The 19584-nt window shown below is 32.2% G+C and overlaps 1 protein-coding gene across 1 annotated transcript; it reads right to left on the bottom strand.

The window, feature by feature from the left end:
- Nucleotides 1-250: 250 nt before the first annotated feature.
- Nucleotides 251-9174, bottom strand: LOC140058482 (probable S-adenosylmethionine synthase 3). The gene is made up of 9 exons (XM_072104107.1): nt 9028-9174; nt 6545-6622; nt 6029-6151; nt 5559-5671; nt 5117-5266; nt 3947-4165; nt 3109-3291; nt 2648-2781; nt 251-2137 (listed from the first exon to the last, which is right to left on the bottom strand). The coding sequence occupies exons 1-9, from the start codon at nt 9086-9088 to the stop codon at nt 2032-2034; spliced, it is 1167 nt and encodes a 388-aa protein (XP_071960208.1). The 5' UTR covers nt 9089-9174; the 3' UTR covers nt 251-2031.
- Between the last annotated feature and the right edge of the window lie 10410 nt (nt 9175-19584).

Here is a 19584-nt window from a genome sequence, read left to right as displayed (position 1 = left end):
TGCCACTCAGCTATTTACACATGTGTACAAAAGAATAGGTATTATCTATCCCTTACCCTCCAGCCCCCCACCCACCGATAAGAAAGTTTTATTTTCAACAAATCCCAAAAATGGTGACATTATAGATCGATAATTTTTTAGAATGTATGAACAATAGAAATTAATAAACAGCTACTTTAACACGTTTTGTTTTGTGATACCAGAAAAAACAACAATTATCATTATCGTTTTTAATTTAATTCAATAAACTTTCAACTAAAAAACAATTAATCGAAGATATAAGCCCAGTTTAAAATGTAATATTCAATTCACAAAACTCGTAAACGACAACTTTTTCCAATAAATATTAAGCCTTGTCTACACTATCAAACTTTATGTGACAACACAAATAGTGTGATGTGTCCAAATATATGGTAGTGGTATGCCCAAAGATGGTAGTGAATGACATCATCATGTCCATATATGGGCACATCACATTTTGTTGTCACATAGAGTTTGATAGTATACAATACTAACAATAATCTAGTAAAACATGTCTCTTATTAAATTAGTATGCAGTTGAATCCTGAATGGCAGGATCCTGAATCCCCTCGCCACCGATGAGAAAGCGTTGTTAGTGTTATAGTATCCCTTATTCATTTCACAGGATAGGGATGGATACTCAGTGGGCCTACGTTTCCCAAAGGTATCCTAAAAGAGGACTCAACTGCATTATTAATAAACATCATTGCACAAACTTTCAACCTAAATCAAATTAATTCCAATATATAATGGTTTAAACAATCAAAAAGCCACACGTACCGTATCCAACATGTTTGCAAAGTTAAAAACTATTCTAGAATATTATAATAATATTATTAAGAAGCTATAATAAAGCTGCTTCTATAAACGTATCTAAAGATAGAACAAAAGTGAGACGATGGTCACTTTTGACTGACCTTTCAGAATAGACTATCAACGATGCCATTAACAATTAGTTGGCACTTGTTTAGATCTAAACAAAGTAAATTACACTTCAGCAAGAGGTACCTTAATTATGTAAAACTAAACTAACAGTTACTTCTAAAAACAACAAATTAAAAAAAAAAAACAATTTCCAGAATCTAGTAAACGGCTCGATTAATATTATTCCGATTTCTTGAACTTTTAATACCTAGGTCTCAATCAATAAATTGTCCAGTGAGGAAGTAGTGGAATATTTATGAAAGTTTCCGTATTAGGAAAGCAACATTTTTAGATTTAAATGATCTTGTTTGACTGTTGCCTTGTTTTTTTGTTGTTTTTTTTGTTTGTTTCCCTGGATTTTCTCTAAGTTCGAATGTTGCTCAAAACAAAGCAATCTTGGGAAAAGCTCCTGTATCATATCAATTAATTATTTCAATAATCTTGTCTTCTACAAATTTTTTTTATTTCTTTATTTTTTTACAATGCATTTAATATCTATACTTATAATCCTGAATACACGAACGAATGATATGTTAAATTTTCAGACAAACAATTTATTCCACCAGCTGCATAATTAGTTTTCAGTACCAAGGGTAGAATGATGTCTACATTCCAATGTGTTGCCAAAACTTCATGGAATAACTTACCAGATTCAATAGTTCAATATAAACTGTTAATAACAATAACAATGTAACTCGTTAAATATGCCCAATCATTTCTTATATTCAGCTTTTTTATAAAATTTATCCCTTGAACATCAAGACGTTACCAGTACTTCAGGAAGAAATTGTTCACGAATTTTTGCATAAGTTTTTGTATTTTATCTTATATGTTAGACTACCATTGTATCAATAATAATTGTATCTCTGTCAGAAGGCGTTTACTGTTTTATGTTGGAGATGACAGGATCAGGATGTAGATTACATTTTGAGTAGATAATAATATACTATATTATATAGAGAAAACAAGTATTGTTTGTGTTTGTTCTTATCTGTGTTTGTTTTCTCTACATAATGGTATCGAAATAAATCAAATCAAAAATAACTACTCTAAAGTGTCACTATAAGCCAATATCTCGTTGTAAATTCAGATAAGTTGCTTTGGTTGTTCCCAGGTAAAATCAGGGTCTGATCTTCCGAAATGACCGTATGATGCTGTCTTTTCATAGATTGGTCTTCTTAGATTCAGCTCCCTAAAGAGGCAATTAATAATAGTGTATACAACATCAGGAGGGAGAATAGAAATATAAAATCATTGGTCGATATAGAAGTCACTGGTGTACATGTTCGAAAAATATGATTGTCGGTTTTAATTAAAGGTAAATGTATTTATTCTGGTCCAGATCAAGTTTAACTGGAAACTGGTGAAATTCCGATTAAGCCGTCGATGGACCAACGGCAGTCAACGGTGCAACGCCTACCAGATCAGCACACCGGGAGACTATCCTCTAAACTCTTCGAATAGTGTTCAAGTTCTTTAACGTGTACTATATGAAGGCCTACACAAGACAAACTGCTATACGTCCCATCCAAAGGACGAGGCAATGAGAGTTAAAACATCTTGCATAAGGATGCAATAAATATTGTAGACTCGAACCCATTATCTATCACATGCTAGTCCGATATTATCATTCACAACTTTTTCCGAAACACACGACTGAAATGTACGACTGCTGCGCGCTTGTTGAGACTACTTAACTTACCTGATTATCACACCAGGTCGAAGGTCAAAATTATCGTTGACAATCCTGAGTAGTTCTGCTTGACTTTTGCCTGAGGTACCATAGTCCCATACAGTAACAGAAAGTGGTTTAGCAATTCCAATGGCATACGCGACCTAAAAAAGATATTTAAGAAGTACAGTATCACATTATGACTAACATCATGTGATGCTGTCTTTTCACAGAAATGTATTATATAGTTCTAATTTTGTATGAATGCCCTCTTAAAAGTTGTAAAATTATAAGTGGAGAATTTCAAAATGGAAACAAAAAGATCGGTAAAATAAAAAAAAAGAACACTAAAGAAAAATAAAGACACAGTAAAAATGTCGAGGTAGACTATATTTAAATGTAGGCTTACAATAGTGATACTATGGTTTGTGTTGTATAGTGAAGAATGCTTAAAAAAGGTGAGTGTGAATCTCACAAAAACTTCTCATTACCTGCACAAGTGCTCTTTTGCACACTTTTCCAGCTACTAAAGATTTAGCAACCCATCGTGCAGCATATGCTGCAGAACGATCCACCTTGGTGACATCTTTGCCTGAGAATGCACCACCACCATGAGCTCCCCATCCACCGTAAGTGTCTACTATGATCTTGCGTCCAGTTAGGCCTGCGTCTCCCTGTAATTGCAAGTAATAATTTAATCATGTACGACCTTTAAACAAATCCTGTTTTCTAAGCTCTACTAACCCAAAACTTGAATAAATCTAGGGTTACTTCTGTAATTAAGCAACATACCATTTTTTAATGGCAGGCCTAACATTATCGTGCTCAGTTTTGTAACTATAAATCTGTCATTTATGAAATTCCTTTAGCGTAACACCTTAAAAGCCCAGAAAAATTCCCTTTAATAATGGTTGGGCATAACATTTCCTCTTGTTCGTTTTACAGAAAAGGTGTCCTAATAGGGAGGATTATATTTTCTTCTTAATCACTCATCAACCAATCTAGTAGAAAAAAGGTTTTTTTTCCGGAACATCATATTTTTTAATGTAATGTCAACTTACTAGATGCAACTTCATTAGAGCCTGCTTCAACAGAAATTTATAATTCCCAGCAATGTTTTAACTGTATATATGAACTGTTTTATAAGTTGTTTTGTGATTGTGTAATTTGGTAGTAGTCACTCTCATACTGTAGGCCTACATTTAAAAGTAACACATCCAAATGCCAACTTCAAGTCAATGGCTACCAGATGTCTCTGTGAGACGGTTATTTGAACCAGTACCAGTATGAAACAACTACTACCACTACGAATGGCAAGGAATATGTTACCTTTGGACCACCGATAACAAAACTTCCAGAGGGATTGGAGTGGAAAATCATTTTCTTATCACGGTACTTGGCTGGAATAACAGCAGGAATTACAATCTCCTCCAAGTCTCTCTTTATTTGATCTTGAGTTACATCAGGACTATGTTGAGTAGAGATGACAACAGTGTGAACACGCAGTGGAACGCAACATCCATCAACTATTTTGTGCTCTACAGTGACCTACAACAAAAAGATGTACTTAGAAAATAGTCAATCATAGACTTAAAAAGTACTTGATTATAGGTAATTAGTTTGTGATACTAAAAAGAACATAACACAAAAAATCTCCAGTTTGTCAATTTTGCATTGAAAATACGTGTATGGCAAGTACAGGGTCAAAGGTCACACCGAGCGGCGCCATTCTGATAGAGAGCCTGTCCACCAAACCATTAATAGAGATCTCTGGTACGCGAATACAAAACTTGCACTTCCGTTACTGGGCTGAAACGTCCTTTGGAGACAATGCCTTTTGAAATGTTACACGCGGATTTGACGAACAGGAGATTTTTGTGCTACCGTAAATCTTATAATAGTAACCCACACTCTAATAGTAACCCTCCTTTTAATAGTAATCCACCTTATAAGTCAATCTATAATAATAACAACCCACCACCCCCATGGGAGTCACAAAAGCTATTGACAAAATGACATTATGAAGACTCCATTGTCGTTTATGACATCCGTATTTTGAAAATAAGGAGATAATGCATGTTGGTCACGTCTCGGGAGTGGGGGAGGATTGAGTGTTTTTGAGTTTATAAAATAAAGTTAGAGTTCAAACAAATTAGTTTTTTCGATCGTACGGTACTGTTTTAATTTTTTGCTATGAGTTGCTGACCGGAATAGTTGGGGTGGGTTACTATTTTCAGGTGCCTAATTTAAGATTAGTATTAGTAACCTACTACTCTAATAGTAAAAACCTTCTAAAAGTAACCCACCCTACAAACAATCAAAGAATAATAACCCAGGGTTACAATTAGAAGATTAACGGTAAATATATATATAGGCCTATATGTTCTTTGGTCATTGTTAGGACTTAGACAGTCTTGGCTTTGTTTGTATCAAACCTGTTAGTGGCGGTAATTATCGCTGTTGGTTTCGATTGAATAAAATAAAAACATAAACAAATACCTGGCTTTTGCAATCTGGTCTGAGGTACGACATTTTACCATTCTCTTTTCTCCTTTCTTCAGCTAACTTCTTTGTAAGACCATGGGCCAGAACTACTGTCAATGGCATTAGTTCTTCAGTTTCATTGGTGGCATAACCAAACATAAGGCCCTATTATATAAAATAGTTAATAATAATCTGATAAATATGATCAACGATCTCATTCTCATAATTACCTCAAACAGTATCCTTCAAACACTATTAGTACAATTTTTACTTTTAATTTGTAGGCCTACATTCGAGTGGTTAAAATCATAGATATCAAAAATTAAAAGTATATCGTTGATTATTATAGAATAATAATAATCCAGTTTAAGTCTCTCTCTAAAAAAAACAGAGAGAGAGAGAGAGAGATAGACCAATAAAGGTAGGTGGATGGGGTGAGAAAATCACCTAGGCCTACCTGATCACCTGCACCTATTTCTTCCTCCTTCTTGTTGACGTGGACAGCAGCGGCAATCTCGGAGGCTTGTTCTTCCAATGCGACAAGTACATTGCAAGTATTGCAGTCAAAACCTTAACAAAACAATAGAATATTTTAAATGTCTTATCTCACATGAAAACGTATCTTAACCTCAAATGTTGTTATAAATGGCGCTATTTTAAAAATTGTCTTTTAAAAATTATTTTATCTCGGTTCAAAACCCATGCAACTTTCCGATTTCCAATGTTGTTTTAATACAGTAGTTGAGAGAGATTATTCAGAGGGTTACGTTCAGTTATTAGAAAATAGGTCGAATATCTTGTAATTCTTTAACAAAAAAATAATTAGGCTCATGCATTAATTATGATTTTTGCCTTGCCGCTTGATTAAATACGCCATACCTTTATACAAATATTAATATGTAAATCGTATTTAACAGCGTGTAATACCTGTTTCAGAATGATTATAGCCAATCCTCTCGATGGTATTCCTGATGACTCTCTGATAGTCGACGTTTGCATTTGATGAAATCTCACCAGCAACAAGAATCATTCCCGTCTTCGTGCACGACTCTTAAACCATAAAAAAAACATGCTGTAAGCTTTGTAGGCCTAATTCAATGCAAACTAAGAACTTCCCATGGTTTGATATTTCTCTAGCCCAAGTTGGCTAGCCCAAACCAATATTTTTGATGGCCATACATTAGCAGACATAGTATCTCCAGACAATTGTAATTTAAAGGTGAACTCCGAGTATAAAGTTTTTATTGGTAATTGTGTGCCAATATTCAAACTACTCTACATCGGGTATTTCACTTACTTATTTGTTTACTTGTTTCCGAAGATCAGCATCTTCTGGATCCGGAATCGAGACTAGGCTATGCCTATAAGCCCCCTTTGAAAATGACATCATTCATATAATCTTTACTAGTTAGGCTTTACAAGGTACGGTATGTCTACACTTACCACATGCTACCTTAGCGTTTGGATCCTGAGCAAGATGTGCATCCAGCACAGCATCACTTACTTGATCACATAGTTTATCTAGAAAGAGAAGACACCTTCCATCAACTATCCCAATAAACGCGAATGGTTCTCGCTATTTTGCATCAAGGGTAGATGTATCAGGTTATATGCATTATCATGGATATAAACTTATTGATTTTGTCAGAATCTTCTTTCAAATTATTTTGTCCGTCAATTATCTTGAGATCAATTTTATCTCTACTAGCTAAGTCAATTTTAGTACTTATAAATGTTAGGTTATATTTCATCATATGGCAATACAATTACGTGTGTAGCGCTTATAATGCATGCGTACGCGCACTTACAATTTTCAAAACATTTATTTTCGATGGAATTAGTGTACATTTCAGGCAATTTTAAACGTTTAACAATTGCTTTTTTCTCGATTTTTGTTTTACAACAAAATTAAACATTTATGAATATTGAGGATCTCTGCTAGGCCTTATAATGTTAACTAAGGTTAAAGAAAGTGTCGTCCTGACATATCCATTGTTATTGCTGATTTTGTTAAATACTGTATTTTCTACATATAATAATATTATTATTATTTACATTTTAATTGCGCCCTCATTTGTTTGGCTATGCTTTTTCAAATTTCCTCTGTATCAGAGATATTTACCGATTTACAGTTTAAAGCACGCAGAAAAAGTTAAATGTATTTATTTTAACTCCTATAGAGACAATAACGTGGTCCCAAACATCTTCAGCTTCTGAAATCTGGTTTTTGTAAGAGCATTGTTGATCCAGAAAAACATAAAATTGTTTATTTATTTCACATGAAAAAGTTAAGATGAAAGGCCTACTCAGTTGTGCATTCAACTTATCGATAATTTGACTTTTGAGCTGGTAGGTGTGATAGTCAAGTAAGTTTAGTAATTACTAGATTACCAGGCTAAACCGGAAGTGTATATCTAAAAATAGAAATAAATAGTATGGTTCTGTGGCAAAGCCGCAACCGACACGAAAATATCGTAGAAACATATTTTGTTTCACCTGATTTTTGTTCTTCTGAAAATTGTGGAATGTGAATTAACGGCACACGTGCAAGTCTTTAAAAATCGTACGCTTGCTTGCTTGCTTTTTTCGTGTGTAAAATTATTCTCGAATCTATATCTAGGCCTTGAGCTTTTAATGTATTCAAATATTAAAACGGTGTACTAAAACAATAATGTGATAGTAGGGCTACTTTTCATCTTTTTTGTACGAAAAAAAAAAACAGGCCACGTTGGAAATAAAAAAACGCCACCTATTCTATTTTTTCTTTTGCTTGGATTTAGAATAAACAACATTCAAAATAAGGAGAGCAATTTTGGACTAATTCAGTCCAAAAAAGTATCTAAATTTCATTCATAGGAACACCTATAAAATACCTTGTCATTATTCTGCCTTTCTATTCTAGCCTAGCTTAAACTAGCTTATGGCTACCTATGACGTAGACGAACGTTGGAAAAGATACATAATTGTGTGTAAATTAAAAAGATATTTTGTCCACCTCAAAAAATAATTGTAAAAAGTTTTAACGAAGGATAGTTCTGTGGGTTCACTACTATTCATTTAATATTATAGTCTGGTTGGAAAATCTTCGCGAAATTGAGTGCTTGAATGTAGCCTGCCATCTATTGCTAGTTTTAAATAGCTTGATGACGTAATTGCAATCTCAAATTAATGTGATTTAACTTTAGGAAGTAAGAAAGTCGCTCTGAACAGCAAAACAAAAAGGACATTATTGGATTTTCGTTTTATTTTTGAAGGAAATTCCGCATCTAATTTGCCCGAAAATTTGAGTGGGTGGTTTTATTTCTCTCCATGGTTTATGTTAGGGTTGGATCGTGTTAAAAGTAAATGGAGAGGAACAATGGATATAGCCCGCCATCTATTGAAATATGATATGCAAAATACAAGACTCCGATTGGCCGAATGAAGCACAATCTAAAACGTGACTCAATGGAAGGGAATAAGAAAGTCACTTGGAACAGCCAAAAACTTTCTGGAAATTCCCTAACTAATTTCACAGCTGATATGATAATGTGGTATTTTTTTTTTTTTGTAGTTAGAGCTATAATTTCGCATTAGAATTCGATCTGGTTAATGAAATCAATGAAAAAGTATATAATTTACAATAGTACAATGCTAATGTTATAATACTATTTTTAAACAAAATTAACGAAAAAAATGCAAATTAGAAGGTAATGTTTGTAAACATTCCGACTGACTGTGCCAAATATGGTAAGGTAAATTATTTCAGAAACCTAAGGACACAAACGAATTTACCAATCACAAGCGACAGTTCGAATAATCCATCGCTTTTGGTTGGTCTATGTCCTGCTTTGCGTTACAGTGGGAACCAAATTATGAAATTGTAATGCGTGCACAATTTTTCAAAATATTGAATCTTTTTGCTTAAACCAACGAAGTACACTTACCTGGATGGCCTTCTCCTACTGATTCTGATGTAAAAAGAAATGTTTCAGACATTTTCGACATCTTGTGTAGACCAAACGGCAAGGTTTAACTACTTGTGTTTTCAAGTCTGTTTGTGAGGCAAATGACATGAGCAATGCGTACATACTATCAATTGCTGAACTTTATATAGGCCTACAGTACATCCACCACGGTAGTGGCCACTCCTCTTTTTCTGAACCCAATCCCTATGTAAAGCGGTTGAACCGTGATTGGCTGGCGTTTTACATGCGACAGAAAGGGAGTTTAGCGTACGCGGGACCAATTGTAAGTGTCGATGAATTGCACTTACCTAGATCGTGAAATAACTTCCAACAGTAATATAGAATAATGCTAATATAATAGGCCTATCCTTAAAAACTTTATAAACTAAATGTCAATGTTATAACTACAGTAGTACTTTACTTTATAAAAAGATCTTCGGCATTTACTCTAGGCTCCCGTTTAACGATTCAGTACAGTAGGTGTTTATGTTACGAATATGTTTTGTTTTAACAACTTCTTTCCCACTAAACGAGCCCGTCACGGCGATAACACGACGATCGGATAGGAGCGAAACGACAATGGCTAAAAAATGGATGCAAATAGTACTAGTAGCATGCCTAAATATAAGTGCATGGTAAACAAATACAAATCAATCAAACGATACTTTGGGCCCATATACAATGCTCATTTCTGCCAATTGTTGTCGAGACTACAAACCCAAGCAGAAACTTTACTCCGACTTTTCTCACCGCCGAGTAGAACGTATTTCACGGCGAACGAACTGTAAACATATTCGTTGCATAGCCTAAGTTTTTGTTTATATTTCATCACGTAGCATTAAACAGTTTCAATCGTAAACCGCGATGTAAGCCTATAAGTAGAAAAACTAGGTAACAGGTAAACTATGTAGAGTCGCAAACATGTTGAGATTCTGGTTGACTATTGGTTTCACTCACGCTTATTGCTCTGTTGATTTTCTTAATTGCTTTGTTTTCATAATTTGCACTTTCTCTTTCTCTTCATCGATGATATTTAGTCTGAACACTCCTGTTTAGAAACGATAGCTATATTGCAACGGACAGTTTATACGATACGATATTTGCTCATTTGTTTATCACTGACAAGTGGTGGGTGCTTGTATCATGTTAAGTTATGGTCTATGGCAGCCTACTAGGCAATGTATTATCAGGGAGTTCTTATTTTACAACTCCCTGGTATTATGATGCTATATTAGGGATACTGGCGAATCTCTAGATACAATAAGAATCGGGCGGTTTATATAGCATGGGTTTCAGCATTCATTTGAGCATGGTTCCGGGTTTCTGTTAGAGGGCCGAAGGAAAATGTGTATTCTTTAGATTAATAATCTAAAAAATATGGAACAGGAAACATGATGACCCAATTTGACCCCACTGGAAAATTATGTAACAAATCAGGGAAACATTATCCATGTTTTGACTTCCGGCTGTGGGTTTTAAACAATCTTGATGTCTGTTCGTCCATTCAGGTAGAAATAGGAAAGGAGGCATGTAATGACCCTTTATCTGGTTAAGTCAATTAAACATACAATGCAATCATATTGCACTATAGAGGATGAGGTGAAAAATATAATCTTCTCTACTAACCGGACATATTTGTAGAAAACATGATGTGTTTATATTTATATCCGGGTTTGTTTTTACAATGATACAGTTTTAATATAATAATACAGTTCACTATGTCGGTTGGTAGGTCGGTCGGTCGGTAAACACTAACTTGTATATGGCCTTTTCTTGATATCAATTTCATCTAGCTAAGTCAAATTTTCACAGTATATTCCTTATGGCCAGGAATCGATGTGGTTATGTTTTCACGGTGCGCAATAAAAAATTACGCGGTCTACAAGCATGAATCACAATTGAATACAATTTGGTACTCATACATTTCAGGGCATAAATCATCATATGGCAATACAATTACGTGCGTAGCGCATGTAACGCATGCGTACGCGCGCTTTTTTTCAAAATTGTCAAAATTTATTTTCGATGAAATAAGAGTACGTTTCAGCCAATTTTAAGCGTTTAAAAAATTGCCATGAATGCGAAGGTTTTTGCACACGCATTGTGCGTTAAATGTTAATATGAACTCTTTTTGCCCGATTTCTGTTGTAAAACATAGATTATATCTTGTTCAAAATGTTTCAATAAGGACAATAAGGCCTACATAATTTTTTTTCAAGAAGGTGACTCTCCTCCTGAATAAAACTTTACTTTTTGTTTTACCATGATTGTCATCCCATTCACAAGAACATCCAATTATGAAAGTTTGTGACAATTTGATTAATTCATTAATCTTTATCTAACTTTATTTAATTTCTTCTTTATAAATCCCCAACTTATTACTTCGTACTTTATCTACCCTTGGTATCCTTTTAGCTGCATGCAAGATATAATATGTTCATCATTTTTTATCAAATTGCACTATACAATTCTATATAATATATTCTATTTCATTTCATACGTGCGTTCCAATCATTTGGAACAAATTGCACGATGAAATTTGTAATAATAATTCTGTTAAATGTAAACTACATAATTATTTTAATTCTTACGTATTTTTACGAAAATGTTTTGCAGTTGAACTATTTCGTTTTCTATTTCTGTGTTTTTTGGTTGACCAACTAGTATATTATATTCGGTCTTTCCTTGTCTTTTATATTTTGTTTGTTTTGTTATTGGCAGAAATTTGAATAAACAATACATAAATAAAATTTGTTTGTAAACCCCATCAAGTTGGCAGCATACCAACTGTTAAAAAATTGATTTTTGACTGGATTTCCAAATATTTTAACAACATTCGTTCAAAAACATTAAATATTATAAGCCAAAAAAGCCAATTACCTCTCTCTGCTTCCAACCTTGTATACCGCACATTGTTAGGTTTCTTTGACTTTAAATATATTAATGGGTTTTTTTTCACTAATCAAGTTAGGTAATAAGTTTTCTCGCAATTGACAATAACATTGATATTTGTGTTAGAAAATAGATATTTTGTCAATAATATCTAGGTTTATGTTTTTTTACAACCAAATTATTTCTTTTGAAATGTTAGTTCGCCTAATTGGATCCACCATGATTATGCACAATGTCTATGGAAGTTTATTGTGCTTGTAGATATTATTTTGTTGTACGACAATCGTTAATGAATTACCATTAGAATACTGAGCTTGCTTGTTGTCAATATAATAACAAAAGCTATCCAAGTTTAATGTTTTTACAACTCAATTATTTCATTGTAAATGTGAGTTCGCTTAAACTTTAATATTGATGTCCACACAAATGGAAATTACCGTTACTAATTTTCAATTTTTTTCATAATAAGTACACAAATAAAAGTGCAATTATTCAACAACATTCTGTCGTAAATAAGTTATTGCTTTTACTATTATTTTTCAATTGTATGGTAGAAAATTGTTAAATAAAGCTGAGAGCAATATGTATAGAATGCAGCCTACTGTGTATGTTGACTGTATAGCACTATCACAATGCTAAAGAAGAACGAGGAAATCTGTAATGAAAGCAGCACAAAACAATGTTTGCAGGTCCATCAGAAAAGAGATCAAGTCCATGCCAACATTTTTTGACATAGATTTTGCATAATTTAGGCTTATCAGTCCTTTTAAAACAAACATGGTCGTTTCGAAGAATACAGTAAACTGAATTTAATAGGTTTTCAAAACCATTTTAAGCCCTAAGCCATTGATTGGCAACAAGTTGTCACTTGTTAATTTGAAAAAAACTGTAGCTGCGTGCATAATAAACTTTTAGTACAGACTGCATGTTTAACCAAGGAAAATTAATGGTATCGAAGCATTGTTATGTGTGCTTTTTAAACATTCATTAGCATTTATATTTATCATTTTGCTTACCGGTAACTTTGATGTACCGATAAGTAAATTAAAATTAATTTAATTCTATTTCCAGTTTGCTAAGTAAATGTTTTTGTTATTATATAGTTATAACTATATTATTTGCATTAGTCATTATTTAGAATTTATACTAATGCAAATAATATTATAATAACTACTTTTTCTGCTAACAATTCTTTGCTAGGCTTACCTAAGCACTGTAGTGCTATTGACATGTTTACCACGTGGAGATTACCCTCTTTTTACGAGCATGTCCGCAAGTGCGTCTATGGTTTTAGAATAAGAGCTTTAAAATGATCTTGTTAGTGTACTACGAACTATCTGTTACTATCTTCAAATCTCTTCACTACACGGGAGAAAATCTTATGTTATTTTCCGTTTTTTATTGTTTGTTGTATATATGAAATTTGTTATTCTGAAATAAAGTGATCAGTCAATCATTATCTTTATCATTATCATATATGATTACAAAAAGCAAGTCAATCGACAGCATTTAGAAATGAACACGAAATATGTTTTAAAACATGTTAGTCTTTTTTTATAAATAGGAACGACAGTTTCAATGATCCGATACAATGGACATTACAAAACACATTTTATAACTTTTAGTTACTAAGAGCCTTTAGTCTATACTGTACACTAGCAATAATTGTATTTATCAAAAAGATGCACGCCCTAACTTCTACAAACTATTTTTCTGCAATTCACCGACTTGGTCTACACTTAAAACTTGTCTTACCAAACCTCGAAGTTTACACAAATTTGCAAACTTTAGTTAGTAGACTATGCGTGTTAGGTGTGGCAGGAAGCAGTAGTGAAATTCCACAAGTTTACTCTTCTAGGAGGCTTATACAAAAATATTTTCAGAACTAAATTAGCCAGTCTGTAAAAAGAAAATCAATTCATGTTTAAAATTATCGTAACACACGAGTATTTCACCACACTAACACATCATTTGCATTTAATTGACTTTGTAATCAATATAAACTATTCAATATTGTAATACGTATGTGACAATATATAATATACTGAAAAAGAAATAAAGGTGAATGGATCTCACAAAAGACAAAATAAAAACAATTCTCTCCTCTCGCTTTTGAGTTACTTATATTGTACTTCACCAGGAAATCTTCCAAGCTTTTATACCTGCTGCTATGCTTAATTCCCGGATTAGTTTCCTCAAGTTTTTCATATTACTTGCTATTTTACTTTAGTATTTTTTAGTTTTATGTACGTTTCTAAATTAGTTTAGTTACTGTCTGATTATTTTGTTTCTTTAGGTTTCAACTATAATATAGAAATTGAATGCGTAATTAGTTAGTTTGTCTTTTTATCTGAGAATTTGCCACTTAAAGTCGCTATCTTGGTTGAAGTATTTTGTTACATATTGCGTTCATCTTTTGTAATGGCTCTAAGTGCTAATTAGTAGGGTTATTGATTTAACTATAGGTTTGCACAGCTGGAATCAGACCTCTTCTTTTATTCTGTTTCCTGTTCCAGTTAGTGGTACTAAGTACCTTCATCTTTTTAAAGCCCCATGAGATATTATAAATTAGTATTGATTTAAATAGAGGAAGTACAACTGGAGTCAGATATTTCCTTCTATGTTGTGTCATGCTTAAAAGTAGACAGACATTGTTTTGAATTAGTAGAATATACTTAAATGTGTTGTTTTGATGAAAACCAATAGTGCATTAAACTCTTAATAACAATATGCATGTTTAACCATGGGGGACTATTGATATCAAAATATTTGTACTTTTTACATATTCATTACATCACGAAGCCCACTTTGATATAGCTAAAATAAATACGTTATCAAAAGATTGTTATGATGATAATAATTTCAATATGTATTATTTAAACTATTAATTGCATTCTATTTAGACTAATGAAAATAAATAAATTATTTTATGAGCTATCCTGGTATTTCCCACGAAATCAATTTATTCGTGTTTTTTTCATCTAATCTTTTTTACTTTTACTCTTTCTGTTGGGTTGTGTGGTAACTCGGACAATTCTTTTTCTAATGCTTATTATCGTTTCAGTACATTGTTATCATATGTTCACCCTTATCATGATTTAAAATATAATTAAAATTTTGTATACAAAAGTATGTATAAATAGGCCTATATTTGATGATGCGATATAGTTGGCATAGGTTTGAAGACAAACAATTCTAAATGAAAAAATATATACATAAGGCTTAATTAAATCATTGATTCGAAATATCTCTCCTTTTTGCCGATTGTATAGATGTTATTTTTGAAAAAAAACACAGAAAAAATTTAAATATTGCACAGAAATGTTGTATATTGTATTGCATTATTTACTATCATTATCAAATATATTTTAAACCTAGAAATTACAAAGCGCAAGTAAGTGCTCCAATCAGATCTAGAGTATAACTTAGTTTTGATCCCTTCTTAAAGACACATGTCTATTATTAGAACGCTTGTATAAAAAAGACCTCCTACGAACTAAGAAGTGTAATAATAATCGCCTGAAATAATTTATTTCACCAGAAGAGAGCGAAAACCACAAACTTAGCCTAGGTCGACTTAGGCCACTTTTTTGTAGACAAACCATTACCTCGGGTATGACAAGGATTGTAGCGTGAATGGAAGTCAAATAGATGCTACGCAGCAAATGTGTACGTTTTTAAATTAGTTAGGTACCTTTACACTCTGTCTGATTATTTTCTGTCTTAATGTTGTGTTGTAGGTATCCTCTTGGTCTTCCTTTTTCCTATTTTGTTGTTTAATCACTGTCTGTAGAAAAATAAGTTTATACTAAATTCGTAGGTTGTCTCTTAATGTTTAAGTAGCCTTCTTGACTAAAGATCAATGAGTTTGGTAGTTTTCTTGTTATATTATATTGTATGTGGGTATGGTATTTTGTGATTCTCAGTGAAGTTGCTTTATATGGCGCGGTACATATTCAATATGGTAGTGATATGACATCTTCATGTCCATATATGGACACATCACACTTTTTTTGTCACATAAAATTTGATAGTGTAGACAGAGCTATATTACTAAACATCAATTTTTTCTCTTTCTAGTATTATACCCCATGTGCAATTTATTTTGACTTTCCTTTCCTGGTGGTAATGCATTCATTTGCATTTGATGAGAGTTGCTTTTTCCGTTTAATATTATTTTTTCTTTATTGTTTACCTTATAGTAGAGGAGGCATTTTTTTGTTTGGTATTGCATTCATCGAAAATTATAATCTTGTGGAAAAACAAGCCTTATTGCATAAGGAATATAAACAGTAGGTTCAGTGTACACAACATACCCATGTGCACTTTAAATACTAAATACACACAGCCATTGCCACAGACATTGCCACACACAACCAATAATTACAAGTAGGCCTTCCGGTACTATTTAGGCTCCCTAATTCCGTAATAATCAATGTGTTTATTGTGGAACTTAACTTAAACCATGATGAAGATGTGATTCGTAAAACGTAAGTAAAATAATATACATACTAGCTAACGTCAACTAAGTTGCAAAACAATGTTTTGTATTTTGGAGGAAAAATAGAAACGGAACGATAAAGGATCGATTTTAATAAATATTAACGTTACAATGAACTTTCCGATATTTGGATCGTACGATTCTATTTTAATTTCGTTTAAACGAATTTACATTTAACAAAGGAATTATAGTGTCGTGAAGAAAATTTAAAAGCGTCAGCTCTCAATTTTATTAAATATAAATTAGTTGTCGAGGCATGCATAATCAATTTTTACACACACACACACACACATGCATATAACCCAGTTAAACTCAACTCTTAACAAAGACATATTTGAATTGTAAAACAGATAACATTGTTATTATTAACAATATGCTATCATTAAATTTCTTGCAATTATTGATTTTATAATTTTTGCCCAACCCTGTATAAGAGTAAAACTTTAATAAATAATAATTTAAGAATATGAATAGGCCTTCTATAATTCTATAATTATAACATTATAAAGAGGACTTACCTTATCTTATTTTAACAGCAATAGAATATTGTAAAAATGTAAATTTACTGAAATGTTGTGAAAGAAACAAGATAATTCATTATTATTGTAGGCATAACCTCTGTATTTTTTGTACGTAGCAAAATAGTTAACCTTTTCCACTATATTGTGTGTATGTAGCAAAATTATGTAGGCCTAAAACTTAATGCTAACTGTGTTAAATAATATGAATTTTCTAAAGACTGGTTTCCATTAAAATCGCTACAGCGTTTCCATTAAAATCGCTACAGCGTTTCCATTAAAATCGCTACACGCGCAGATGTCGCCGACGCAATCGGGATCGGGATTCATCGCAGTCAAATCGGCAAAGTTCAACCATGTTCAACTTTGCCGATTTTGTCGGCGATGAATCGTATACGCGTACCAAAGAATATTTAGCGCTCGCGTACTAGATCCCCGATAAATTCTAGCGTTTTCATAGAATCGCTACGCTCTGTCGTGTAGCGATTTTATGGAAACCAGGCTTAAGGAAATGAAATGAAGGATCCAACAAAAAGCTCCCTTTCTAATCATGTTTTATTGCTTAATTGAATTTGTTGCATAAGGCATGTCCACACACATTATGTATGTTTAACCATGGAGGAATAACGATACCTAGAATTGTATCCCATTCACACATGTATTGACATTGAACTAAATAGTCCATAATTAAACAATGGGATGCCTGTTTAATTCATGGTAATCTATAATAATTTCAATATGTTATTGAAATTGAAAACAAACAACAAACATTACTCTTGTTTCCAGGTGGCTAGATAAACACAAAGTTTGTTGTAGGTTGTTTAGACTACAGAATACAATACACAATGTATGTTATGTTGTATATTAAATCACCCTGGGATTTCCCACCAAAGGTTTTGTTTTCTATTGTAGAATGTGCATATTCAATTTCAATATTCATATTCATTTAACGACAAAAACGTCATCAATTACTAGCAGATAAATTGCATAATTTCGATCTAGAAGTTGTTTAAGCCACAACAAATACACTTTTAAAATTATGTTTTGAATATTTAAAAAAAAATGTATTTAACTTTATTTATAGAGGGTGACCCTAAACACTGTATGCTGACAACCAAGATTAGTTATGACTAGGGAATGTATGTGTAAAAGTACACCGGGGTAACCCTTTACTCGAAAGATGTACTATAGATTCTAGTACACATGAGCCAGATCTATACACATGACCCTTGACTTGTTATTTGCACGATATTTGATTATACTAATCCTGGCCTGTATTTACATATATTATATATTTTTCTTTTCTTATTGTCTAATTTGCAAAAATCTATTCCTAATATTGATGTTTAGTATTATTTTTTTATATCTTATTTATTTATGTATTTAAATGTCTGCCAAATCCAAAAACGGAGAAAGGGAACTAAAAATGTGCTAGTTGGTCAATCAAAAACAGAAAAAATATGTAATTAATTACGGTTTATACGAAATAAACCAACTGCAAACATGTTTGACATTGAATAATATATACTAGTACAGTAGGCCTACCACAATTACAAATCAGTTTACTCTTTAAAAGAACTTACATTTTATATAATAACGTTTATATTTTAATAGATAGGGCTACGTATTTGGTTGAAAGTTGGAAGTAAAGTTAATGTTTTACTGCACCTTTTATGTTCTGAGCGCCACTGAATGTCAATATATTATTATTAGGCATATTATTATTAATGTTATTATTATAGATTCATTTCGGTTGCTAGGTAAACACAATATTTGTTGTAAGTTGTTTAGGCAGTAGACAATAATAATAATAATATATCTTATTTTTGTATTGCATCATCCTGGAATTTCCCACGAAAATATGCATTAATTCACAGAATCTTCTGATTGGTGTGGAAGGAGCTATTTATATCTATTAGTTTCACTATGCTCTGATAAATGTTTTTCCAGGGTTATTTATCGTTGTCATCTTTAGGCATTTGTTTATCCGCTTTCTCAATTAATCGGTTATTTGGTAACGATTAATTTATTAATTAATTTTGATTGATTGATTGATTTTTATTGAATTTAACTGGTTCATATAAATGAATAAAATTAATCAATTAATTAAAACTACAAAATGTCCTCTGATTTTATCCATTTTCATTTTTGTTAATGTTTTTTGGGACAGTACATCTTTAAACAGGAAGTCAGCAACTCCCTGCTTTTGATTTAAGGTCAGGTTCAGGCAGTTTATTAATATTGATCATAATTATATTCATATTCATAGTTTGTTGAAGAAAGACGAGCAAGAATACTATCTCGTCAGTAAAATCCTTTTTTTTTGTACACAAATGTTGTAAATAGAGAGGCAATAAACAATAATTCTGAAACATTTTATCAGACTAAATTTATATTATATATATTTCTTATCTTATTGTCTAATTTGCGCAAAAAAAAGTTAATATTAATGAAAGAAAACATCTATACTGATTATTGTATAACATCTCTGTCGTTCTTAATTTTGCTTTTTATAGTGTTATTATTATTTCTTTATATCGTGTTAATTAATTTATTTTAATGTCTGCCAAATAAAAAACGGATACAAGGCAAGAAGGAAAGTCTAAACTGGAACTAAAAATACGG

Source organism: Antedon mediterranea, chromosome 9 (assembly GCF_964355755.1).
Source record: "Antedon mediterranea chromosome 9, ecAntMedi1.1, whole genome shotgun sequence".
Taxonomy (NCBI): Eukaryota; Metazoa; Echinodermata; class Crinoidea; order Comatulida; family Antedonidae; genus Antedon; species Antedon mediterranea.
Note: the sequence above shows the minus strand (reverse complement) of the source record. Positions and strands in the feature narration are given on the sequence as shown.